Source organism: Coregonus clupeaformis, chromosome 25, assembly GCF_020615455.1.
Source record: "Coregonus clupeaformis isolate EN_2021a chromosome 25, ASM2061545v1, whole genome shotgun sequence".
Taxonomy (NCBI): domain Eukaryota; kingdom Metazoa; phylum Chordata; class Actinopteri; order Salmoniformes; family Salmonidae; genus Coregonus; species Coregonus clupeaformis.
In genome coordinates, this window is record NC_059216.1 from 37,263,308 (window position 1) to 37,289,855 (window position 26,548).

General features: G+C 45.7%; 1 protein-coding gene across 1 annotated transcript; it reads right to left on the reverse strand.

The window, feature by feature from the left end:
- Nucleotides 1-220: 220 nt before the first annotated feature.
- On the reverse strand, nucleotides 221-26,548 carry mta1 (metastasis associated 1). The gene is made up of 17 exons (XM_041848156.2): nucleotides 26,262-26,548; nucleotides 21,287-21,354; nucleotides 15,324-15,417; nucleotides 9,944-10,076; nucleotides 9,702-9,765; nucleotides 9,154-9,271; nucleotides 8,370-8,472; nucleotides 7,786-7,885; nucleotides 6,954-7,142; nucleotides 5,755-5,888; nucleotides 5,130-5,299; nucleotides 4,560-4,711; nucleotides 4,153-4,342; nucleotides 3,789-3,878; nucleotides 3,436-3,591; nucleotides 1,170-1,312; nucleotides 221-933 (listed from the first exon to the last, which is right to left on the reverse strand). Exons 1-16 carry the CDS (start codon nucleotides 26,287-26,289, stop codon nucleotides 1,209-1,211), a joined length of 1,893 nt encoding a protein of 630 aa, XP_041704090.1. The 5' UTR covers nucleotides 26,290-26,548; the 3' UTR covers nucleotides 221-933; nucleotides 1,170-1,208.

Genomic DNA, 26,548 nt, shown 5'->3' on the forward strand with positions numbered 1-26,548 from the left:
TACTTGTGAGTCAAAGAATCCATTTAATATTGTCAAAAATAATACTGCAATTCTCTACTATATCGATTTATTTCCCCATCACTACTCTATATTGTGCATTACTTTTGACCGGAACCCTGAGCCCTATGGTCAAAAGTAGTGCACTCTAAGGATTAGGGTACCATTTGGAACATAGCCTAGGAGTTCCAGAACCAGAACAGTAATCCCACACGAGGCGGAAAAAATCAATTATCTGTTTAATTACATCATTGAAGCATAGATGCATTACTTGTGAAAAAGGTAGAAAAAACAGCATGTTTCAGTCTTTCTCAATAAGTTAAACCTCTCTGGCCAAATAGGGTCGGGCCTGCTCACAAAACAGAATCAGAATACTCTAGAAGCTTTCAAAATAATAAAAGAAACAAAAACAACCAAGGAATTATTGTTATGTCATTGAAATGAATCTTCGTCTCCTTGTTGTATATTTAATAAACATGTAAAAAAAAGATGCAAATGGCTTATATTACAATACAGACAGTCGTTCTTTCACCCTTTTCCACAGGGGTTTTCCACGCAACAACGCCAATACGTTTTCATGAAACTTTAAGTTTCATCGTTTTTTTTATTAACAATTAAACTGATAAGCGTCAAGTTATAGATGGTAAAAAACAAAAAATAATTATTATAATTACAATAATGACAGTAATAACAAGGTTAAGTAATAAACACAGTCCTGTAGAGTCAGGAAGTCTTCTGATAGGCCACAGCCTTAGATCCATTCCTTCCATTGCCAAAGATGATTGGTCCATTGGTCTTTGACAGTTTTGCAGGCTCGTGCTGATTGGGTGAGATGATTGCCAATCAATTATGATGCTGCGGCTTCCAGCCCTCCTTCACTCAAATCCCCCCAACTCCATCTCTGGATGTGGAAAAATGCCTTCCCGTTTCATTTACCTGGGGTAAGAAAACACAAGAAGAGGGTTTAGACTTCACCATCTCTTATACTCGACTATATGATTATACTGCACAATACAATAAAGTATTATTTAACACTGTAAATTGATTACTTTTGGAATATCTAGTATCTTATGAGCCCATATGGACATGACATCTTAAAGATGCAAGTCACTAAAATAAATACATCAAATCAATCAGCCAACCAATTAATCCTTGAACGAGAGGTGTCCTACCTTGTGTGAAGGTTGTAGTGAGGTTCCTGCTGTGGGCAGTCAGTCCAGTTCATGTACCTGCTGCATTGGGGCAGAGGTGGTGCGGCCTGGCTCAGCTGTCCTCTTGGCCATGATATCCCATTGAGGGGCTTTGGGCTTCATACCTAGCAGAGGGGAGATGGATATTATTACCCACATAGTCACAGACACTAGGGATGGGCATGTGAAACTTTTTTGAAACTTCAAATGGGGACTTGAGACAGAGAGACAGACAGAGAGAGATACAGAGAGAGAGAGAGAGTAGCCAAACCGACTCTCGCTAGTTAGAAAAACTTGTTGCTGCGACAGGTTATCCATCATCTCATCTGGTAGTGTCGGTCTTAACTGCATTAAATCGATGTAAAGAAGCTAGCTAGCTAACGTATCAAGGCTTATTGAGGCTATTTTGCTGCGCTCCCCGTCCTTGTCTACAACAACTCCATATTAAAACAGCAGCCTTTACCGGTTGGTTGATCATTGTAGCCTACTTCCTCATTTAGCCAACTGAATCCCATAATTTTTTATTACATTTTGCATTGATCAGAAATCTCCCACTTCACTTGCTACACATGGAGCATCTGACTGTAGTGCCACTTTGATTGACTGACAATAACAACAAGCTACACGTGAAAAGTGTTGGCTACCGGTACGTATTTTTTTAACTCATAAAAACTCAGTTTTATTAAAATGTTGAATGTAATGGTCTATTCTTGCAGGCTATGTAGCAATGTCACATAGATTATTTAATTTAATTTTAGACAAAGCCTTTTCATTGTTAAAATAGGATTCTAGTCTATTCTAAAGCCTTTGCGCTGCCTTCAGCACAGAGTGACTGATGGAGCAGCAGCATTAAAATATTACCTCCCCTGTCCCCTGTTGGTCTTCTGTAGTAATGCATGTTCATGTCTGACCTATCCTGTCCCCTGTTGGTCTTCTGTAGTAATGCATGTTCATGTCTGACCTATCCCGTCCCCTGTTGGTCTTCTGTAGTAATGCATGTTCATGTCTGACCTATCCTGTCCCCTGTTGGTCTTCTGTAGTACTGCATGGTCATCTGCCCTGCACTGCAGCAGGAGATCCACTCCACCTAGTGACACACTTCCTGTCCCAAACCCCGACCCTGACAGAATGGTGTCTTATTATATATATATATATATATATAATATCACTGACAATTGTGTAAATAGGGCTATAATCAAACTGCTCTGTTCATACAGCATATCAATGAGATTGACAGAAACTTGCTGTAGCCTATTCGTGTTAATAATGTAGTAGTACAGTCCAGGACTTGTGTATATGTAACCTCAGAGGACGACAGAGAAAGGCCATAAATAGATAAGTAAATCAATCCTAAATAAAAAGGAGAGAAAGACTTGAAGCGCCGTTCAGACTAGTCAGGCACAGACAGCACATATTCTAGGAGTCTCGGCTCCCGTCCAAACTCCAAACCTAGAGAAGATGTCTGTAGATACTAGCTAGTCTGCACTGCAGAATCACCCTAGAACCACTCATTGTAGGTGGCCTATAGGCCTAGCTGTCTCTCTCCACATCTTCCCCCTCTCCATCCACGTTTCTCTTTCTCCCTCTCTATGCAACACACACATTAATGTGTGCGCCTCCTTTCTGAACATGGACATAGTCCCTAGTGAGTGTGGACTAGCCCTGCTGTGGTCCAGGAGAGGAGGTGGGTTATTAGGGGGGCGAGGTCCCAGCGGACCACACTACCCCTCTAGTCTCACTCATCTGTCTCAGATCGGTCCTGGCTACCGCTCGGTTACCATGACAACCCCCTCCGTAGCCTAGAGCGATATACACCACAGAGAAAGAAACCAGCCTCCACTACAACCTACTGAGATGGATATACAGGAGACGGAGAGAGAGAGAGATGGAGAGAGCAGAAAAAATAGAATGGTGCAAGAGAAAGAGAGGGTAAAGGAGAGAGCGACAGAGACAGATGGTGCGGAAAAATAAACTGGCAAGGGAGAAAGAGAGGGGAGGATAAAGAGAGCGAGAGAAAGTGAAAGGTGGAAAGTTGGTGAGAGAGAGAGAAAAAGAGGGGCATCTATAACCACAGTTACAGTAGTATATTGGGACAAAGGGAGATGTGGGGGAGGGATGGAGAAAGGGATGCCGCAGAAAAGTAAAAGAGATACAAGACGTTGGGGTGCAGACTCAAACCCAATGGAGGGCAGCAATGAACGCCACCGTCTTCCATCTACATCATCCTAATTACTCCTCTCCATCTCACCATCAATGCCGTTGTGATGCTCGTAGGTGCGTTTGCCCAGGATGGTGGGCGAGCCGTTGTTGAGGATGTTGGCTGTGGACTTGATGGGTGTCAGGCTGCCCGTGGTGACCGTCTGGCCACGCGGGGGGTCCTGTTTGGGAGGGCACGGGTGGGCCTCTGGGCCACAGAGAGCGGGAGGGAGGGAGATGGAGAGAGAGGGCAGAAGACACAGAGAAGAGACAGGAGGAAGAGAAAACAGAAGTTTAATCGCAAAATCAACACTGGCTAAAACAGACTATAATATATAATAAAGTATATGCCATTTAGCAGACTGAAAATTAGAGACTCTACAGATGGGCGAAACAGATCCTCACCTAGATATCGGACCACAGACTCCAGAGGCTTCCTCTCAACTGGCTTCAGCGGCAAGGGCTTTTTGGGCTCATCTGGCAACCGCAGTGCACCTGGAATACACACACAGCACAGAGTCAGTATGCACGTACCACATTTCAGTAGACAGTTACATAAGACAGCCACTGAGACCTTTCAAAACATTTTGCAACAGGAAAAGAAAATGAACATTTCTTATTGGACAATTCCAGGTAGTCCCTCCCTGTTTTACTCTGTTTCCTTCCGTTTGGTGCCTTAATGAACAGGACCCAGGTCTACTCCGTACTCTCACACCGCCTTGATTTGGGTGGTGAGGAAGAGGTAGGGGTGGAGGGGTACAGTACTCACACTCTTGTTTGATTTGGGCTGTATTGAGAGGGAGGTAGGGGTGGCGGGCGAGGAAGCGTGGTCTGATGATGTCCTGACAAACCCGTCGGGCGGCGCGCGTCACCTGGGTGGTCTGCAGGTAGAAGGCCTGTTTCATCTTCACAGAAAACTTGGGGCTCCCTCCGTGACGCATGGGAACACTGTGGGGAGACTGGGGGTGGGGAAAGAGAGCGAGCGAGCGAGAGAGAGGATATATGAGAAATTATTAAGAGAATGGACAACAATCAGAGACAAGAATGGCGTCCAAAACAAACGGTTGTACGTTTTTATACAGGAGGGCCGGGAGTTTTTCCTGGTCAGTTTCGCATTATCCGGGAAAAACTTCTGATCCAATACATGAGATCTCAGTTTGAGTTGTTGTTGTTTACCATGTTGTTGCGGTTGGGTCCGGGCCGCTCTCCTTCCAGCCTGGTTGGCATCTTCAGTCCTCCATACTTTTTCCAGTAGGTCCAGCAGGAGGCACACAGACGACACTGCATGTTGGGGGGACCCCACGAGTACCACTGGTACGAGCTGATGGCTACACGCACAGAGAGAAAGAGAGATGGATCCATATGCACATACACACATCGAGAGACACCCACACGCACACACAGAGTCAGCCTTTAAATCATTTAAGACTCAATTAACACTACTAAAATAGCTCTGAATAGATTCTACTGCAGCGTGAGCTGAGCTTTGCCTCTCTCTCCGTCATAAAAACTCCCACTCCTTCATTGTTAAAGGACAGCCATAGAGATGGAGGCTTGGCTTGGAGCCTTGCTACTGTAGTATGGGGAAGAGATCATCCTAGGATGAGATGAAGGAAGAACCAGTGAAAGGAGCACTAGTACTCTTGACGCCCAGGTGTACTTCCTGGTCTCTTTTATAACATCATCTTGGTCTAATCCTTCTTTATCCCATCATCCAGGAAACAGGACAGTTGTGGTGTTACTCACTGTAGCAGCTTTCACAAGCACGGCCCAGACCTGGCGTCTGTCCTGGGGGAAGTGGGACCACCCCCAGAGCTCCAGGCACACACCCGGCTCCGACTGAGCCGTTCACCAGGCCTCCCACACCTCCAGGCTTTACACTGTTACCACTCAGCTGGTTGGGGTTGGGCTTGTTGCTAATGAGGACGTGGGCAGAGGATCAGAGACATAGATGCAACATGCTGTATAATCTGCGGTCGTCACTATCTGGGCAAGTTGCAAAGTCATAAACCCCGCCTATTTCTACCATTTCTCGTCTTAAAATCTGATTTTAAACCCAACCTTAACCACACTGCTAACCTTATGCCTAACCCTAACCACACTGCTAACCTTATGCCTAACCCTAACCTTAAATTAGAGCTACATTTTTGGCTTTGCAGCTTGACCATCTAGTGGGAACCATCATCTGCAGCCAGTCCCAATTATCTCCCTATCCCTCCATTGCTGGCAGAAGCTCCACCACTACAGAGCCTTCCGATCTGCAAACATTGAAGAGTTAGGGGTAGGGGGCAAATTGGGACCTGCTGTATCAGTCTGACAAGAAGCACAGTATCTCAGTCCCCAGCAGCGAGCCACCCAGATAGATACTCACTAGTTAGGGATGTAGACCTGCTTCAACTTGCTCTCTGCCTCTGCTGCTTTTAACCGTTTCTGCTGTACGTATCTGTCTGTGGTCTTCCACATGTAGTAGTACTCTATGATACTGGTCAGGGACTTCCATGGGAGCTGCCGGGGAGGACGAGAGACAAGCGGTTTCAACATCACAGACATGTCATCATCATGCTTTAGAGCCGTTTCCACCTCACAAATGTCCTCGTCATCATGCTTTAGGGCAATACATTTGTACATTTTCTACACTATTTTCTACATGTTTTGCCATCTTTGTAAGCAAATACTTTGATCTTCGACGGGAAAATGAACACTGCGCTCTTTAAAAGTTTGAAAGAGGCAACGGAGTTGTCAGGATGCCAGAGACAGCAAGCCCCACCCCTAACAGCAGCGAGTTAACCGGTGTGCTGTGGCTGTGGGCTGGGTAGTGCAATGACAGTAACCCACCACCAGGTGGCAGAGGGAGGCACGGTGTAACGACTGCAGAAACCTTCATTCATCCCCCTCAGGGCAACAGCAGCACCTGGCTGACAGAGATATACACATACAGTATCCATCTCTACGGCTACAGCAGACATGCAGGGTTCTCTTCTCTCAATAGATGCCTGTGAGTCTCGGAGTTGAGCGTCACACTATTAGTTACATAAAGGATGGGCAACTTTGATGGGGGTGGGGGCCACAAAAAATCTTAGCTCATCATGAGGGGCCGCAGTGGCTTGCGGGTCTGCGTACCTACATCCATACCTACACATGCAGTCACCCTAGCCTTTTGGGGGCCCTTAGTAAAATATTGTTGGCCCCCACCCACCTTGCGAGCAAAACATTTTAGCGGCCCCCCTCTTGACAGAAGAGAGAAAACATATACATTTTACAGTTAATTTCCTGCAATGCTACAGATTTTGCCATGGGGCGGAAAGAAGATTTTGGAATTTTATAACTAATTTCATGCAATTCTACTCATTTTGGAGATTGATCCGCGGGCCTACAAAAGGGGAGCCGCGGGCCACCAGTTGCCCATCCCCGAGTTACATTATTGTGAGCCTTGAACTGAGCCTGTTCCTCTCAGTCTAAGCAATGTTTCTCTTCCCCCTTATTTCAGTGGCATGCACATCAGAGCTTCCTTGTCGAGGCTAGTCCAAGTCAAGGCAGAAGAACCGTGTCTGCCTAACTGTCTGTACTCACAAAGTCCTGTTGTATGTCTGTGAAGTCTTTTCCGTATTTCTCCAGGGCCTCTTCAAACAGGTTGGCCTCTGAGGCGCTCCACTCCTCCATCTCGTCCCGGCAGAGAACAGGCCCTCCCTGGGGTACCAGCGCAGCGATGGCCCGCGTCATGTCATAACGCGTCTTATCCAGGCTGTCCATGGCATGGAACTGGGGATAGGAGAGGGGGGGCAAAATGGCGGGTAGTGTTCAGTAGGCACAAAACAGAAGAAACACTTCAAAACAGGGGAGGTACCATCTGTACTTGTCCAATAAGAAACACTTCTGTGCGGTTTACTGTGTGCCCTAATGAACACAACCCTGGTTTTCCAGCCAACAAAACCAACCCTTGTAACATACAAGCCAAGCAAAAAGTCCCCATTATTCTGCTTGTCAAAGCCACCAAGGTTAAGGAATAGAGCATAGTCTAAAACAGAAGTGGATGGGCTATTTTCTTGTCACTTGACAGTCAGTGTGAGCGTCTCTAGTCAATATTGTGCGCGTTCACGTATATGGATGTGTGTGTGTACTTTGAAAGCTGTAGCTCTGAGGCCTGTGTTCCATGTTTTATAGATGAGGTGTAGAAGTGGGCCGGAACGTGTGGCGTCTGGGACAGGCTGAAGCCTGCTCGTTACTGATACTCACACTATGGCAAGCGAACACTGACACACACACACACACACACACAGTACAGACACACACTGTAGCTCCCAGCATACCCCTAGGCTAACAGCACTCCTGCCAAGCACTCACCTCTGGCCTGACCCTGACCTTACCTAGGGAAGTGGGCAATGTGTGTGTGTGTGTGTCTTACCAGCGTGATGTCTCTAGAAGCAGCCGCAGCACTCATGTGGAGACTGGGCTGCCGGACAGAACTACTGCAGTCCAGAGCCCGTGCAAAGGTACCCACTGACCTGAGAGAGAGAGGGATAAGGAGGTAGAGAAGTAGAGAGAGAGAAGGAAACAGAGGGAGAGAGATGGGCGACAGACAGACAGGGATAAAAAAAATTACATTGACATTTTAGTCATTTAGCAGACGCTCTTATCCAGAGCGACTTACAGTAGTGAGTGCATACATTTTCATACTTTTTTTTCATACTGCAGGAGGAGTGTATTAATCCTCCAGATTTCATGTTTTTGACAATAGTGCAAAGCGAAGACCTGTGTGAATAAACCCTTCCACCCCACCAGACCAGTCTTCTTACTGATCCAATACCCTTCCACCCCAGCAGTCAGTCTTACCGAGCCACTAACCTAAAATTCCTCCCACCAGTCTTACTGAAAAACATTTTACATTGGCTATCCAGTTAACAGCAGTCTTACCAAGGCACTACCACCTCCCACTACAGTAGAACCACTTACCCATTCACCACAGCCCATCGGACCGGAGCCACTTACCGAGCCACAACCAGGAACTGGTCGATCTGTTTCTCTGTGAGGGGACTGCTGGGGTCCCACACCTTCTCCTCCAGCTTGGCCAGGTCCCTGCCATCCTCCTCACCTGGGGGTCCAGTTAGCACAGTCACCAGTTAGGAACCAGTCAGCACAGTCACCAGTTAGGAACCAGTTAGCACAGTCACCAGTTAGGAACCAGTCAGCACAGTCACCAGTTAGGAACCAGTTAGCACAGTCACCAGTTAGGAACCAGTTAGCACAGTCACCAGTTAGGAACCAGTCAGCACAGTCACCAGTTAGGAACCAGTCAGCACAGTCACCAGTTAGGAACCAGTCAGCACAGTCACCAGTTAGGAACCAGTCAGCACAGGACCCAGTCTGATACACTCCACTGGACTAGACAGCCCTGTGGTTAACTAAACTAAATTTAGTTCCGACTCTCCAACAGTCTTGGGGTGATGTGGTTATCGTTCTTCAAAGATTCACAAAACGTTGAATATCCTGCCCTCTGACCCTCTCCTAAACTATTGGGGTGACATGGCTCCTCAGTAAAACTCACTTTGATAACACACTCCTTGTCATAATGTTGCATAATTGCAGTGGGTTCATCAGGCAGTGTGGCAGACGCCCATGCCCTCCCACTGACTGAGCCTTGAGATGAGATAGGACCCGGGTTGCACTACCAAAGAGAATACTAGCCAAGAGGCTAATCTACAGGCTAGCGTGCCACATTTTACTATGGGAAATGCTAACTGTCCACAGTTATGAGTGTCTTTGGCGTACGTACCCTCTTTAAGGAAGTCAGTGATGTCTGCCTGGTACTTGTTCCCCACCCTGATCTCCCCTTTATCAGCCAGCAGAGTCTTCTGTTGGGGGTCATAGACCAGGGAGTAGAAGAATGCATCCTGGAGAGAGGGAGGGGGAGGGAGAGAGGAGGAAGAGAAGTGAGGGATAAAGGAGAGGAGGGAGAGATAGAGAGAGGAGACATTAGAAAAGAGTTAGAGAAATAAGAATGGAAAAATTGAGTGGGGTTGTGGAGTGAGTGTGTGCATATTAGAGAGCAGAATTTCGTCTCCTCATTACTGATTGTGAGAAGAACATTCTGGGTCAACACAATTAATTATTCATACAGCAGCAAGACTCACAACACACACACACACACACACACACTCATACACCACACAGTCAGTCAGTCAGTCAGTCAGACATGAACACAAATTCGTCCAACATGGTCATATATCAGAGCCACCCATAGGCTTTGGTACACACCATTCACTCTCTGAGAAGACAGTGTATAAAGACTGTGAGGACAGGACAGTAAAGACAGCCACCTACCTCGCGGTCCAGATATGACTTCAGAGCCTCAGTCTCGTTGAGCAGAGTGACACAACACTTCCCCCTGAGACACACACACACACCCTGTTACCATCTTATATAGAACCAATGCGTTCCTATAATACAGGTGAAAGAAAGTGCCATCTGTTTTCCAGGCTGTGTGTATACATATACTTGTAACCAACTCCCATGGTCTGTAACAGGTAGCCAACATAAGGTGAGATGGTATGGACATGTCATACCGGATGTGTGTAGCGGGTAGTGACTCTAGCTGGCGGGACAGGAACAGCTCTCTGTGTCTCAGCTGGTGTTTCTGTTTCTCTGGCAGGTCAACTGGGTTCAACTCTGGGTTCTCCATCTCCTCCTCCAGCTCTCCTGGTAGGGGTCAGAGGTCACGTTAGTTAGCTCGCTCACACACACACACACAAATGGGGGTTTTGGGCAGATCATCAAGTGAGGGCACCACATACCGAAGAACCAGAGACCCAGAGCCAAACAAAAGGATTAGATTTGTTTTCCAAGAAAACGGTGAAGACAAACAAAAATAGTATTCACACAATGCAGATGAGCTAGGGTAAAGATGCAGTGAGCTAGGGTAAAGATGCAAATGAGCTAGGGTAATGATCCAGAGGAGTTCCCGTCAATGCTTTGTGGCACTGCAGGTGCCGGGCTCATTTAGTAATACATGGGAATATAGATCCCCCGCCTGGACTGGTGTGTTTCTCTATAACCCCCTCTATCCTCTACCCTCACTCCCCCTCTCTTCTCCCCCAGCATGTTTCTCTCGAACCTCTCCCTCTCCTCTTTTTTCTTATACTCCCTCTCTCCTCACTCCCCATGTGGGAAAAGACACAGAAGAGAAAGTATTTCAGCAGGCGTTGAATGTGTGTGGTCTGAGGAGGAAGACTGAGGAGAAAGACGTGGGGGAGGGGGCTAAAGGAGGGAGGGGGAAGGTGGGAGAGAAGAGGGGGAAGGTGGGAGAGCGACAGATCCAGCGCTTTCGGAAAGTATTCAGACATTTTGTTATGTTACAGCCTTATTCTAAAATGGATTCAATTGTTGTTTTTTTCTAATCAATCTACACACAATACCCCATAACGACAAAGTATTTTTTTTTTTTCAAATTTTGTAAAAATAAAAAACTGAAATATCACATTTACATAAGTATTCAGACCCTTTACTCAGTACTTTGTTGAAGCACCTTAGGCTGCAATTACAGCCTTGAGTCGTCTTGGGTATGATGCTACAAGCTTGGCACACCTGTATTTGGGGAGTTTCTCCCATTCTTCTCCGCAGAGCCTCTCAAGCTCTGTCAGGTTGGATGGGGAGCGTCGCTGCACAGCTATTTTCAGGTCTCTCCAGAGATGTTCGATCGGGTTCAAGTCCGGGCTCTGGCTGGGCCACTCAAGGACATTCAGAGACTTGTCCCGAAGCCACTCCTGCATTGTCTTGGCTGTGTGCTTAGGGTCGTTGTCCTGTTGGAAGGTGAACCTTAGCCCCAGTCTGAGGTCCTGAGTGCTCTGGAGGTTTTCATCTGTAATTTGCTCCGTTCATCTTTCCCTCAATCCTGACTAGTCTACTAGTCTCTGCCGCTGAAACACATCCCCACAGCATGATGCTGCCACCACCATGCTTCACCTTAGGGATGGTGCCAGGTTTCCTACAGCCGTGATGCTTGGCATTCAGGCCAAAGAGTTCACTCTTGGTTTCATCAGACCAGAGAATCTCGTTTCTCATGGTCTGAGAGTCCTTTAGGTGCCTTTTGGCAAACTCCAAGCGGGCTATCATGTGCCTTTTACTGAGGAGTGGCTTCCGTCTGGCCACTCTACCATAAAGGCCTGAATGGTGGAGTGCTGCACAGATGGTTGTCCTTCTGGAAGGTTCTCCCATCTCCAGAGGAACTCTGGAGCTCTTTCAGAGTGACAATCTGGTTCTTGGTCACCTCCCTGACCAAGGCCCTTCTCCCCCGATTGCTCAGTTTGGCTGGGCGACCAGCTCTAGGAAGAGTCTTGGTGGTTCCAAACTTTTTCAATTTAAGAATGACAGAGGCCACTGTGTTCTTGGGGACCTTCAATGCTGCAGAAATGTTTTGGTACCCTTCCCCAGATCTGCGCCTCGACACAATCCGGTCTCGGAGCTCTATGGACAATTCCTTCTACCTCAAGGTTTGGTTTTTGCTCCGACATGCACTGTCAACTGTGGGATCTTATATAGACAGGTGTGTGCCTTTCCAAATCATGTTCAATCAATTGAATTTACCACAGGTGGACTCCAATCAAGTTGTAGAAACATATTAAGGATGATCAATGGAAACAGGATGCACCTGAGCTGAATTTCGAGTCTCATAGCATACTTATGTAAATAAGGCATCTGTTTTTTTTTGTTTTTTTAAATAAATTTGCAAATATGTATAAAAACCTGTTTTCGCTTTGTCATTATGGGGTATTGTGTGTTGATTGATGAGGAAAACAAATAATTTAATCCATTTTAGAATAAGGCTGTAACATAACACAATTCGGAAAAAGTCAATGGGTCTGAATTCTTTCCGAATGCACTGTATATAGAGAGAGAGAGCAAGGGGGACAGAGGGGAGAAAGGGGGAGAGAGCGAAACCAGTAGGCGCGTGCTCCAGCTCATTTGGAGTTTCATTAGAGAAGGCGCGAGACAGAGAGAGATGAGGCATCTTTTACAGCATGTAAGCTTGCTTCTGTGTAGTTGCCTGCATATGTGTGTGTGTGTGTGTGTGTGCATGCACACCCCTGATGAACCAGGGTAGGGTAAAAAAAAAAAAAAAAGTTCATAGTTACACATTGCAATATTAGTTTTGGACGATATTATATTTGACTAGTCGGCTGTACCTAGTCAATAATAAAAATCGCAGTATCGAATCGCAATGCATATAGAATTGTGAGAATCACGTATCGGCACCTAAGTATTGTGATAATATCGTATCGTGAGGTCCCAGGCAATTCCCAGTCCTAGTAGAAGAGGGTCAACCATCAGGCCTGCTTTGGCCTGGGGGTCTGCAGCCAGGTGGTGGACAGGTGCAGTAGCATCATTATCACCAGCCCCTGACTGGCTGAGTCCTTGAGCCCTGAGTCTCTCTACCCCTAAAAAGACAGAGCCAATTGTCTGGCACAGCACCCAATCCATACTCTCTACAAATTGCCTCTCCATCTCACCTGTCCGTACCAATTATAAATGATTGATGAATGAGACGCATTACGAGTAGAGGAGGGAATGATGCATTCTTCAAAAAGGTATGAAGACTAGCCTACATTGAGAAACAGTTATTCTGTACTTTACCACTCGATTGTTTAATATTTGTGAATGGATTCATCGTCACCATTGATGTCTATTGTTTACTGAAACTAACGGCCTAAAGTTCTAGAGTTCTCAGAATAGAAAGGGCAATTAAAGAGAGGCTAAGTCATTTGCCTGAGGGAGGGGCCAGAGGAGCAAAAGGCCATGTCAATCACTGGGACCGACCACTCAGGAGGCAGCTCTGCCGACAGGGGCGGGGCTAAGACCCGGAGTAAGGGTGCAGTCAGAGGCCCTCTAAGGGAAGGCTCCAACCGAATCCCGGCAAGGAAAATATTTGATCTGTGACTCACAGCACACACAGGCGATAATCCAGAACGGAGAAAGAAAGCCATCCGGTACAACACAAGGACAATGTTCCACAGGGCCACTCTCAGAGAGTAATGTTCCCTCTCCCATTTACAAACACAGACACGGTTTGGGCAAGACAACAGGCCCTCTAATTTTCCCCTCTTCGCTTGTCCTTGGGCTGACGGCTCCAGAACTCAGACAGGATACAGCAGCAGCCCACCACCACACCCATGTACACGTACAACAGCCCACCACCACACCCATGTACACGTACAACAGCCCACCACCACACCCATGTACACGTACAACAGCCCACCACCACACCCATGTACACGTACAACAGCCCACCACCACACCCATGTACACGTACAACAGCCCACCACCACACCCATGTACACGTACAACAGCCCACCACCACACCCATGTACACGTACAACAGCCCACCACCACACCCATGTACACGTACAACAGCCCACCACCACACCCATGTACACGTACAACAGCCCACCACCACACCCATGTACACGTACAACAGCCCACCACCACACCCATGTACACGTACAACAGCCCACCACCACACCCATGCGGTGAAGAGCCATTCCTTACATGCATACTTCACATATTGCACATGTCTGTCTGGGGCAGCGTCCCAAATGGCACCCTATTCCCTACATAGCGCACTATGAGTCCTGGTCACAAGTAGTACACTATATAGGGAATAGGGTGCCATTTGGGGCACAATTTGGAATTCTGGAGGGACTGACTGCTGGTGCTGGCAGCACATAGAACCAAGAGGCCCATACTCCACACACACCAAACATACAAACACACAGACACATACACACAAACACGCACAAGGTGGGACTGTCCGGGACACACACGGTCCTCAAAAATAAACAGTGGTTCTCCCACAGATACACACAGAGCGAGACAGACAGAGACACAGAGCGAGCTCCTCCTTGCTGACTGTGTGGTCCACAAAAAAACAAACCACTGCCACAGAATCCTCCCCCTCTCACACTTCTCTGCACACACACTACCACACCCAACCTAACGTTTAGCCCCACACATTCAGTCGTATGGGTGGACACAGTAGTGCATTCAGTGAGTTAGGCCTTGGGATTGCTGCAGTCTAGAAGGCTTAAATTCTCTACAGTCAGTCAGACCCTTGGTCTGAAGCAGAACGCCCTCTTCTCAGTCTCAACATAAAAAAGGTCCAGTAATGAGCAGCCCAGTGAAACCACATCCACACAACCCTCACAGCTACAACAGTCACAGCTACAACCGTCACAGCTACAACCGTCACAGCTAGCTACAGCCCACAGCTAGCTACAGCCCACAGCTAGCTACAGCCCACAGCTAGCTACAGCCCACAGCTAGCTACAGCCCACAGCTAGCTACAGCCCACAGCTAGCTACAGCCCACAGCTAGCTACAGCCTCAAACACCGCAAAGCTAGCTCATATATTCGGGAGGAAGAGTAAACACACACACACACACACACACATACAATGGAAACATACAGACAAACACACACAGTAACGCTGGCATGCACATAGTCATTCACACACACACACACGACAACACACACACAATTCTGCATAGACGAGCAAACGTACACAAACACTGACATTTGCCTAGACTAGTCCAAGACGGATACATGTCCTTCACTACACATTCACTCTTCAGGCAGAAGTCATTAGGTTAAATTAGGTTTTGATTGCACATCTGAAAACCGTATACACAGAACACTTGAGTCACTGTCCATCTGATCTATACAAGGGGATGAGGTGGCTTTGGATGCTGAATGGTGGTTAGTGAACAGGTCTCTCTTGCGAGACGTTTTATCTGAATGAGAATAGCCTAACCTGTTTAAATAAAAGTCACATTTAAAAGTGGTTTCTGACTGAACAGTCACTCTACTAGGGGATTTGAATGTTGGCATTCGATGTTGAACAGTGCTTAGTTGGTGAAGACTTTGACTGAACAGTGAACCGTGCGTGTCACTCACGTGCGTGTTTGTCGGCCAGGGCGATGAGTGTGGAGGAGATGTCCCTGCGTCGGTAGAAACACACCACTTTAGCCTCCACGTTTCCATTGGCCGTCTGCAACACAACACGAGAGAGAGAGACGAGACGGAGGGTTACCGTGGTAACGACCATAATCCGCCAGCCCAGCCTGCCACACGTCATTGGTCACACACACAGAGAGAGTAGAGTTGGGAGTTGAGGTTTGCTGACGATATGAGAGCAGAAAGATCAATACCAGCTAGGCTTATATGCACTACTGAGAAACTAGTCTGGTGAAGTCTGGGTTTGACATGTTGTAGCAACAGTAGAACAACTAGGCTAGGCCTATGTAATAACAAAGTATTTTACATTTCAGTGTCGATTGGCTGATCAAGGTGGTGTGACTACTAATGACCGATGAGGTTAATCTTTCTGAATTAGTCTTCGCTTGAATCATCACCTCCTTCCTTCTCAAACGACTTTGGAGAAGATGACCCAAAGTCCCTCCCCTCTTACCTTCCCCAATGCATTGAGGATTAGAAGAAAGAGGACGTGAGGGATCCAGGGGAGACTTATTGGGAAAGAGCCAGTGTTATGCCAGTCTGGGCAGACTGACTGAGTGACATGAGAGAGGCAGCTTAGCTAGGCCTAGACTCAGCTCTGTGTCTTCTGTCAATCACATTAGACAGACACTAGTCTCCAGTACATTTAAACAGCCAAAGACAGAGGACAGTTTGCACCTGTTAGGACTAGGGCTGATACGGTGACAGTATTACCGCCACACCGGCAGTCATGAGTCATGACCGCACCAAATTCCACGTGACCGTTGAGTCACGGTAACTAGGCTTCTCCAAACCTGCGCTCTGATGTTGCCGATGGTAGCCTACCAAACTTGCTAACGGCTAGTCGCTAATGGCCTGGTACTCAGCGCTCTACTGTCCCTCTAATCACTCTGACATCAATGCAAATGCAATCGAAAATCAAATCAAACCCTTTATGAGAGCCCTGGCATTCAGAGTTTGAGCGGAATAGGATCACCTGTTGCGCAGTAAGAGCTCCTCATAGCTGGTTGATGCATTTAATTATAAGTGTTCCTATAAGCCCATGTTGCGCAACATTTATTCTATAGGCTATGCAATTGCGTGAGAAAACAGAGTTTTGATGGTCTCTATTAAAAAGAGGATCCCATCAGCTTTCTATAGGCTAAGCCTACTATATTTATTTCTCAACTTTCCTAATATTAAGCACATTGCTTCGCTTTACAACCGGAGTAGCTTACCTGGCTGGCATGAAAACTAAGTGTCATTCCTTCGCTATTCAAGCGCATACAGGTGTATGATAATGGCCCACTCTAAATCAGAACTAATTTCTCCCATATATGATTTAGTATATGTAAAGACAAGATTAAATTGAGAATAGTCTGATGGGTGAGAATATGATCACTTGTGAATGATGCCCAGCGTGTTCAGTCTAAGGCAAGAAACAGTGCAGACTTTTTCAAATCATAGTCGCATGCATCACGTAGCCTATCCCATAGAAACCTTATCAAAACATTTAGGCCTATCACAACTAAAGAGGCCAAATAACGCCAAACATCACCTATAGGCCTAGGACCCCTGGAACAGGGTTGGAGAGCTCATAGCCTACAGAGCCTAGTGAAATATGTGTTCTTATAAGCCCATTCATTGCCCAATAGCTGGTGAATAATCAATCTGCTTTACAACCGGTTTAGCCTACCTGGCATATTAAAAATGTAACCATGGAAAGCACTTCCTCCATCCGCTATTCGAGTGCAGCCTACGGATTACATGTTTTTTTTGTGGGCCATGTGAAATAACTCCACATATATTAGTAGGCTAAATGTAAAGACCATATTACATTGAGAATAGTCTGATGGGTGAGAATATTATCAAGTGCTTGTTAAATAGTGAATGAGAGACTGATGACATGTGTGCAGCCTCCGTAAGAAAAAGCAGCTCACTTGTCTTTCACGGGACTTTTTCGAAATCATTAGTTGCATCATGCAGGCTTAGAATGTATTAGAAATAAATAAAAAGATATAGGCTAAGGTCTGTATTAGTGTTGTCACGATACCAACATTTTAATAACAATACCAGGCCAAGTATCACAATACCGAGTAGTATCGCAATACCACGATGGAAAAAATCTGTGGTCAAGCGTCCTGTTCGCCCCGTCCCCCGGACGCTTGTTCCCATTTTCTAAACGTTCTGCACATGTGCTACGCAAAAACCTGTCACTGAAATTCACACTTCTACTAAATACAATGCATTGAATTAAACTTCACACTGTTCAGTGTATAATAGAATATTGCATAGAATGGCTGATTTGCAAAAGCCTACCCGTGATTTGGCTGGAGGAATGGGAGGAAGGAATATACATGCATAATGATCTGCATGTCATTATGGGGAAAACACTGCATGAAACCTTCTTTACTCTTTAGTTAACACAGACACACACACACTCCCTCCCTCCCTTCCTCACACACTCTCTCTCTCTCCCTCTCATAATAAACACACACCACTCTCTCCCACAAACACACACCGCTCCCAACTTTTCAAACGTTAGGCACCAAACAAAATGTAAGGAGCACCAGAAAGAAATTGATTTGTGATATGTACAGTGAGGGAAAATAGTATTTGATCCCCTGCTGATTTTGTATGTTTGCCCACTGACAAAGAAATGATCAGTCTATAATTTTAATGGTAGGTTTATTTGAACAGTGAGAGACAGAATAAAAACAAAAAAATCCAGAAAAACGCATGTCAAAAACGTTATAAATTGATTTGCATTTTAATGAGGGAAATAAGTATTTGACCCCCTCTCAATCAGAAAGATTTCTGGCTCCCAGGTGTCTTTTATACAGGTAACGAGCTGAGATTAGGAGCACACTCTTAAAGGGAGTGCTCCTAATCTCAGTTTGTTACCTGTATAAAAGACACCTGTCCACAGAAGCAATCAATCAATCAGATTCCAAACTCTCCACCATGGCCAAGACCAAAGAGCTCTCCAAGGATGTCAGGGACAAGATTGTAGACCTACACAAGGCTGGAATGGGCTACAAGACAATCGCCAAGCAGCTTGGTGAGAAGGTGACAACAGTTGGTGCCATTTTTCGCAAATGGAAGAAACACAAAAGAACTGTCAATCTCCCTCGGCCTGGGGCTCCATGCAAGATCTCACCTCGTGGAGTTGCAATGATCATGAGAACGGTGAGGAATCAGCACAGAACTACACGGGAGGATCTTGTCAATGATCTTAAGGCAGCTGGGACCATAGTCACCAAGAAAACAATTGGTAACACACTATGCCGTGAAGGACTGAAATCCTGCAGCGCCCGCAAGGTCCCCCTGCTCAAGAAAGCACATATACAGGCCCATCTGAAGTTTGCCAATGAATATCTGAATGATTCAGAGGAGAACTGGGTGAAAGTGTTGTGGTCAGATGAGACCAAAATCGAGCTCTTTGGCATCAACTCAACTCGCCGTATTTGGAGGAGGAGGAATGCTGCCTATGACGCCAAGAACACCATCCCCACCGTCAAACATGGAGGTGGAAACATTATGCTTTGGAGGTGTTTTTCTGCTAGGGAACAGGACAACTTCACCGCATCAAAGGGACGATGGACGGGGCCATGTACCGTCAAATCTTGGGTGAGAACCTCCTTCCCTCAGCCAGGGCATTGAAAATGGGTTGTGGATGGGTATTCCAGCATGACAACGACCCAAAACACACGGCCAAGGCAACAAAGGAGACCTTAATCCTATAGAAAATCTGTGGAGGGAGCTGAAGGTTCGAGTTGCCAAACGTCTGGCTCGAAACCTTAATGACTTGGAGAAGATCTGCAAAGAGGAGTGGGACAAAATCCCTCTTGAGATGTTTGCAAACCTGGTGGCCAACTACAAGAAACGTCTGACCTCTGTGATTGCCAACAAGGGTTTTGCCACCAAGTACTAAGTCATGTTTTGCAAAGGGGTCAAATACTTATTTCCCTCATTAAAATGCAAATCAATTCATAACATTTTTTACATGCGTTTTTCTGGATTTTGTGGTTGTTATTCTGTCTCTCACTGTTCAAATAAACCTACCATTAAAATTATAGACTGATCATGTCTTTGTCAGTGGGCAAACGTACAAAATCAGCAGGGGATCAAATACTTTTTTCCCTCACTGTAGGCCGTCATTGTAAATAAGAATTTGTTCTTAACTGACTTGCCTAGTTAAATAAAGGTTAAATTAAATTAAAATAAATAGTTTAGGCTTACATTAGGCCTATATGAATCCTACCTTTGAAGCACATCTCATGAGTAGCAGACCCTTTTCCTTTCATCCTTTGCCAATCAAATTAGCCTAAACCTACTGTCAAGTTACAGTACCAGGTTGCTAGCTAGCTAGGTGACATGACTGAACAACGTTGTTTTTTATCAAACCAATAATTAGCGACCCAGGATTAGTTTAAAAACGACCTGAAACATGGTTTGTGAAATTATATAACATGCGTGCGAAACCAGATAGAAAGTAAAATAGGCATCTCCGGTAATATGGGTCATATTTCTTTTTACCGTTTAGGCTAGAGAAAGCCGTTTTCTTTGCTGTAAAGCTGCAAACATGCCTGTTGCGAAACGGTGCTCCATTTTCCCTCACTGACACTCAAAGGCTGCATGACAGTGAACTTGCAAAGTCTACTCAGACTGGGCCTGTGCTCTTTTTTATTTTATTACAGGCGATGAAATTATACAACGTATCAACATTGCTCGCTCTGCGCCCTGCTCCAATGTAACAAAAGTACAACTAACAACAGAAGACTCATCAGGCTCTGCATCCCCGCTCGCCATCACTGCTAAATTAGATTTTAAAAACTGATGGAGGAAAATATGTACATGAAAAGTGGACAGAGAGAAGCAGGTGAGTGAGGACTGGTGGGGGATGTGGCTGGCTGATTACAGCTGCCACACGTGATACGCGCATGAAAGTGAAGTGGATATTATTGGACCTGCGCATACAAGAGGCGAGTGGCTGTTGCTTAAATTCAACTGACTTTATAAACATTTTATAACAGGCGCCAGCAGGTTCTTTAAATCGGTAGGGCTGAAAGATTTGGTAGTATCATATGAAACGGTACTATGGTATTCAAAGATGTTGGTATCATAAGTATCATGACATTTTGGTACTGTGATATTACTGTGGTACCGGTATACCGTGTAACACTAGTTTGTATCACAACTAAAGTTGCATAAATAACTAAATGAAGCATATAGGAGGACCCGTTTCAAATGATCACATTGTTAACCGCTCAACACAGAATAGCTGCATGTGCGCACTACCTCGGAAATCGTTTGGGGAAAATATCCTTAATTTTATTTCAGCCATGTTCAATTGTATTCTTCTTCCTATAAAATAATATAATGCTACGGGAATTATATGCAAATCTTATCTGCTAAATGAACTAGTGTAGCCCACGGCCATATAGCATAGCTAGATCATGGCCTAACACAAGGAAGGATCATATCATAATGTTTCTTTAGCCTAAATTCTGTAGCTCAGCTGGTAGAGCACGGCGCTTGTAACACTAAGGTAGTGGGTTCGATCCCCGGGACCACCCATACACAAAAAAAAATTATGCACGCATGACTGTAAGTCGCTTTGGATAAAAGCGTCTGCTAAATGGCATATTATATTATTATTATTATAAATAGTGGATTTATTGTGATGGTGTACGCTATATTAAATTGATTTATTAGACTTTTAAAAAATGTTCATGTTCCAAAGATCCGCATCAGTGGCTTGCTTGTAGGCTATGCTTGGAAGCCTGGAGATGCCAAACGTGTTTATGTTAATTAACGGCCAATTACCGTGAGACCGGCAGTTATTTGCGTGACAATTACCGGCTGACCGCCACAGCCCTATTTAGAGCTAGAGAGACTGTACACATGCACCACTGTCTCACCTTGTTGAGCTCTTCTATCCGCCGGATCAGCAGTGGGTTACTGGATGAGTTTTCAAAATAAACATAATCTGTGGAGGAAGAGGGGTGGAGGGAAGAGAAGCAGGAGGGGAAAGAGGGAGAGAGAGAGAGAAAACACGTCAGTATTGTGGTTAGCCTACTCCCTGTATAGCCAACAGACAGAGACAGTGTCAACTGTATTCTTGCGGAGTGATTTAGCCACTTGGACTAATGAATGACTTCAATAGCTTGTTGTACAGTATATCAAAACACCACATGTTGACCCACTATTCAATATTTTCTTCCCATTCTTACTTTGTCCTCTCCATTCCCTATTTCCCTTTGTCCTCTCTTGACCCAGCTTCTCCTGTCCTTTCCTTATTTCCCCCTGCTCTTGGCCTAGCCCCTCTCCCCTGCTCGCTCTCCTCCCCCCCGCTCTCCTCTCCCCCCCGCTCTCCTCCCCCCTGCTCGCTCTCCTCTCCCCCCACTGCCCCCCCCCACTGCTCCCCCCCACTCTCCTCTCCCCCCTGCTCTCCTCTCGCCCCCCCTACTCTTCTCTCCTTCTCTCCAGGCCCAGTAGGGCGTCCTCCTAGGCCTTGGGCTTAGTAGGGTGCATGCCTCGTCAACCCTGCATGCATCTTGGCTAACGTCAGATTATCATACTCCCACACTTGGTAGGCTGCCTGCAGCTAAACCCCTTCCCTTGTCTCCCCATTTAGTCTCCCTCCACAGTCTACCCCCATCCTCTCCAGTCTCTTCGTCTCTTGTCTGACCGAGCAGGTCTCTGCTCTCCTAGGAAGGAAATATATATCACACACACCCCTCAGGGTTCATGTAAACAAAAAGCGAGAGAGAGAGAGAGAGCGATGTAATGAATCAATTTAATTTCAATAATCTACAAAAAGCTGAACGTAAGTGTCCAGCTGTGTGCCCACGTGTGTACTCCTGCAGAACGAACACTAGCCAACTCAATTTGAGCGGTCTACTAAGGAGAAACATGCAGTGAATCTTCATTCAAAAGAGCTCAAACATTCAATGAACATACAGAACAGGCAAACCTTCCTGCCCATCTCCCTGTCTCTCCATCTCACTCTGTCAGTCGCTCTTCCTGCCTGCCCGTCTGTCTGCTTGTCTGTCTCTGCCAGCCCTCGCCTACCATCCCACCAGATCAGCCTGCATGTGCCCACAGACAGCGTCTGCTACCCCCACACCTCCCCCACTGCCAGCCTCAGCCAATCATGTGCCCTCACTACCCGCCACGTCACAGTGCAGTCAAATTCCCTCAGAGCCAATCGTAGCATGTAGCTGAGCCCCAAAGACACAGTCAGCCCACTCTGAGTGGAACCAAACCCGGCCAGAAAAGCAGATAGAGAGAGAGAGACATGGAGACAGACAGACATGCAGAAAGACAAATAGACAGGCAAACAGCGAGACCGAGAGAAAGAGAGAGACAAGGCATAAATAAATAAAGTAAGAGATTGACTGTCATAGAACAGAGAGTAATTAACAGATAGGAGAGTGAAGAGAGAGTGATAGACGTATAGGGGGAAAGAAAAGAGTGATGCGTTTCAATAGATATGGACAGAAAGAGAGAGATGGGCATAGGGACTGTGGGGAGAAACGAGAGGTAGAGAACATCCTACGCAATTACACACTTACTACACATTCACACACACACACACACACACGTTTCTGGTGGACACCACAGGCCAGATCAGGGTCAGTCTCAGTCTGCGGGGATATGGGATTGGGGTTACCATGGCAACGGCAGTTGGGTAATTCAATCCCCCACTGAACCATCACTCTTCTTTTCCAACTTTCACTTTCAAATCACCCACTCTCCAACTTTCATAGACGATCTGTCCATCTATCTCACATCATATAGGAAGAGGAAATGCAGGGCCTGTTCTAACACTAGCCAAACTTTGTACAATCATCCGTACTGTCTGTGACTGTTAGGCTATGCCTTCTATCCGAGCGTGGTCTTTCTCTGTCAGAGAGCCTGTATCAATTCTGCTGCCAAGGAAATGCTTTGTATCTATGCTGTTTACCACAGTTCGGCTCCAAGGAGACTGTTTCAGTTTTCACTGCGGTTAGAATCAGATCAATCAAATGTATTTAATAAAGCCCTTTTTACGTCAGCAGTTGTCAGAAAGTGCTTATACAGATACCCAGAGAGCAAGCAATGCAGATGTACATCACAATCACACTCAAGGTGTCAGTGATTGGCCATCAGTAGAAATGTCACTTGCTGAAGATAACGCTGCTCTTTGTCCTTACGGTCTTCCTTTACCGAAACATCGATCCCATCATGCACTCTCTGCATGACATGTAGCCTATTCTGACGAGCCAATCACATTTGTAATGAAGATGCCATGTGACAGTACCAAGGGGGGCTTTTTCCAAAGGAGCCAATTCAACTGAATACTTAGTAAAGCTTGTCCAAGCAACTAACTGGATCCTCTCCTGAACTTTGACCCCAAGGGGCCTGAGACTACACACCTACAGGGAAAGTGGCCATGATGACAATTTGGTGCTCATTCAGAGTGCGTTAGCCAAGACAATACGCTGAAAATGCCAGATTGATGCTGCTGATCAAGCAACTTTCCTCTTATGCCAGAGACAACACATATGTTTAGGATATTATGATGGTAGTTCACAATAATGTTGTGTGACTCCTAAATGAAAAACCACCAACAACCATACAGACCCATGTTTTTATCATTTTCCTTGGGGTTTGGTGGATAAAATGGTCGGGGACCCTAAATGCCAGAGGAGGCTCTCTCTCCAGAAGAGTGATCTACAGGAAACAAAGATAAATAAGTGATCTATCGGAAGGAGTAAGGGTGTAGAATGAGTGCCCAAAAATGCCAGAAAGGTGTCTCTCTCTCCAGAAGAGTGATCTACTGTGGGAAACAAAGCCATTAGGGCCTAGCTAGCCTACTGTGTATGTGTGACAGGCTTTCTCCATGCTTCAGCCACAACTGAAGTCCTCCTCATTGCCTTTGTTACGATCCAGCATTGTCTCCAGTATCATATTTTTTAAGTGTCAGCTATCTTTGAGAGGAACCAGGCTTTGTTTTGATGCCAGGCAAACTGGAGAAGGTGACAAGGCACCTACCCAGAGAGGCATGCATTTGATCGTGGATCTTTTCACAGAGCTTCAAAGTGTGCTATGGGTGATTCTTCTGCTGACAGTGGTTCACTGACATGTGACTCTTATTAGATATCAGTGTACTACCATGAGCGGTCCGACATTGAACCAAAGCGCTGAGGCAACAACTGGGGCGTTGTAGGGCCAAACAGGGGACCTACAGGGAATGTAGCAGGTCAGAAGAGGACTGGCCACCCCTTGAAGCCTGGTTCCTCTCTAGGTTTTTTCCTAGGTTCCTGCCTTCTAGGGAGTTTTTCCTAGCCACTGTGCTTCTACATCTGCATTGCTTGCTTTTTGGGGTTTTAGGCTGGGTATCTGTATAGCACTTTGTGACAACTACTGATGTAAAAAGGGCTTTATAACATACATTTGATTGATTGATTGATTGATTGGCATGGCAATTCAAAATAATTTCTCCCTCTAAAATGTAGGCCTACCTTTACTATCTTGGCACTGATTGATTGGCTATTCAGAGGTTCTTGAGAAACTGTCAAACAGTTCCAACAATGGTCCATCATTTCTAAAATAAGTGTGCTGCCGTCAAAAAGTTGCATTTCCCAGCTATCAATTAAAATGATCTGCTGTAAACAGGGGGCGCTCTCTGTGTGCACTGACAGTGTGCATAGCAAAGAAGAGTGGCTTGAATTCACCACTTTCCAAAACAATTCATTGGTCCACTATCCAGCAGAATGGGCATGAACGCATGCAGACATACAGAATAACACACAGACCCAATTGTTACCATTTCTGTACAGTGCCAACTAAACCATATATTTTATGAACACTAGCTTGACAGTGAGTTGTCTCACTTCTCTGACAAACAAATGATTCATAAACAGCTGAAAGCCAATTGACATGTATGAATAGTAAGAGGATAGGCTAAGCTATGTTATTGTTGTTATATAGTATTGTTTCCTCTATGACTGGTCCCATTGACCCCATCCATCACAATCCACAACTGGTGCTTCTGATACTCACTGTTGTGGTCAAACGGAAACATTTTCACACCAGCTAACAATGAATGAAGCTTGGTTTAAAACATGTGGCTTGACTAGCCTACTGCTGGATACAGTTACACATTTGTTGACAAACTACTTTAATATGTTGCAGGGGAGTGGGACACCTGACCTCAGTATACAAACTATTCCCATGCACTGAATGATCCAGGTGAGTTGGAAACTAAGTTAACTCAACTTGAACCGGAGTAGACTAATCTTGCTAGGTAGCTAACGTTATTGTAAAGTTTATATATTATTAAATGCAAATGCTGATAAATTTGATACAAACTCAAAGTTCAGTCTAATATAATAAAACTAATTGGATTAGACAATAGACAGCTATTGTAATTTATTATAATTCTGAAAGTATGGTACAGTAGCTAAACTAACTTCAGAGACCAGCAGCAGTTAACGTTATCCTGCTCTGCCTCAAAATCCTCACACTCTCAACAGAGCCAAATAGCCTGTTAGCCAACTAACGTTAGTTAGCCGACTGGCAAACCAAACTTTACTTTTAAAAGCGAATCGTGGATTAACTATTTTAATAAAAACAAATGTTAACTCTAAAGACGACCATATTGGTTTGTAACAACAATAGTGATACGTTTAGAAACAACGAGAAAAACCCGGGGTCCCTACGAGACTCCTCTTCATCACCATCCTCCTCCTCCTCACAGTCACCATCATCTTCATCACTGACTGAAGCACAAGGCACTTTAGCTTTAGGAAATAAAAAAGGACAAAACCATGCTGCAAAACCCGCGACGAACCAGGGCGAACGCGACATAAAGGATACAAAATTGTCAACAACTGTGTTCCTCCTTACCTCCAACCCGGTACATGTTCGCTGCCATGACTGCCCCGGGTCCTGGCGTCTCCAGGTAGGGCTATCTATCGCGGTACCCGTCGCTGTTACCACTGCCGCCGCTGTGTGTTGGAAAATGGTGGATTGATCAATACGAAGCAGACTGGCCAAGGGATCTTAAAGAGACAGTACGCGTTATTTCTCCAAAACCTACTTCTCTGGGTAGGCCTGCTGTATTTTAATTGAGGGGGACTTGAGTAACCCGCGCAAAATGTGGACACAGTTCGTAACAAAGCGGTTTCCCCTTG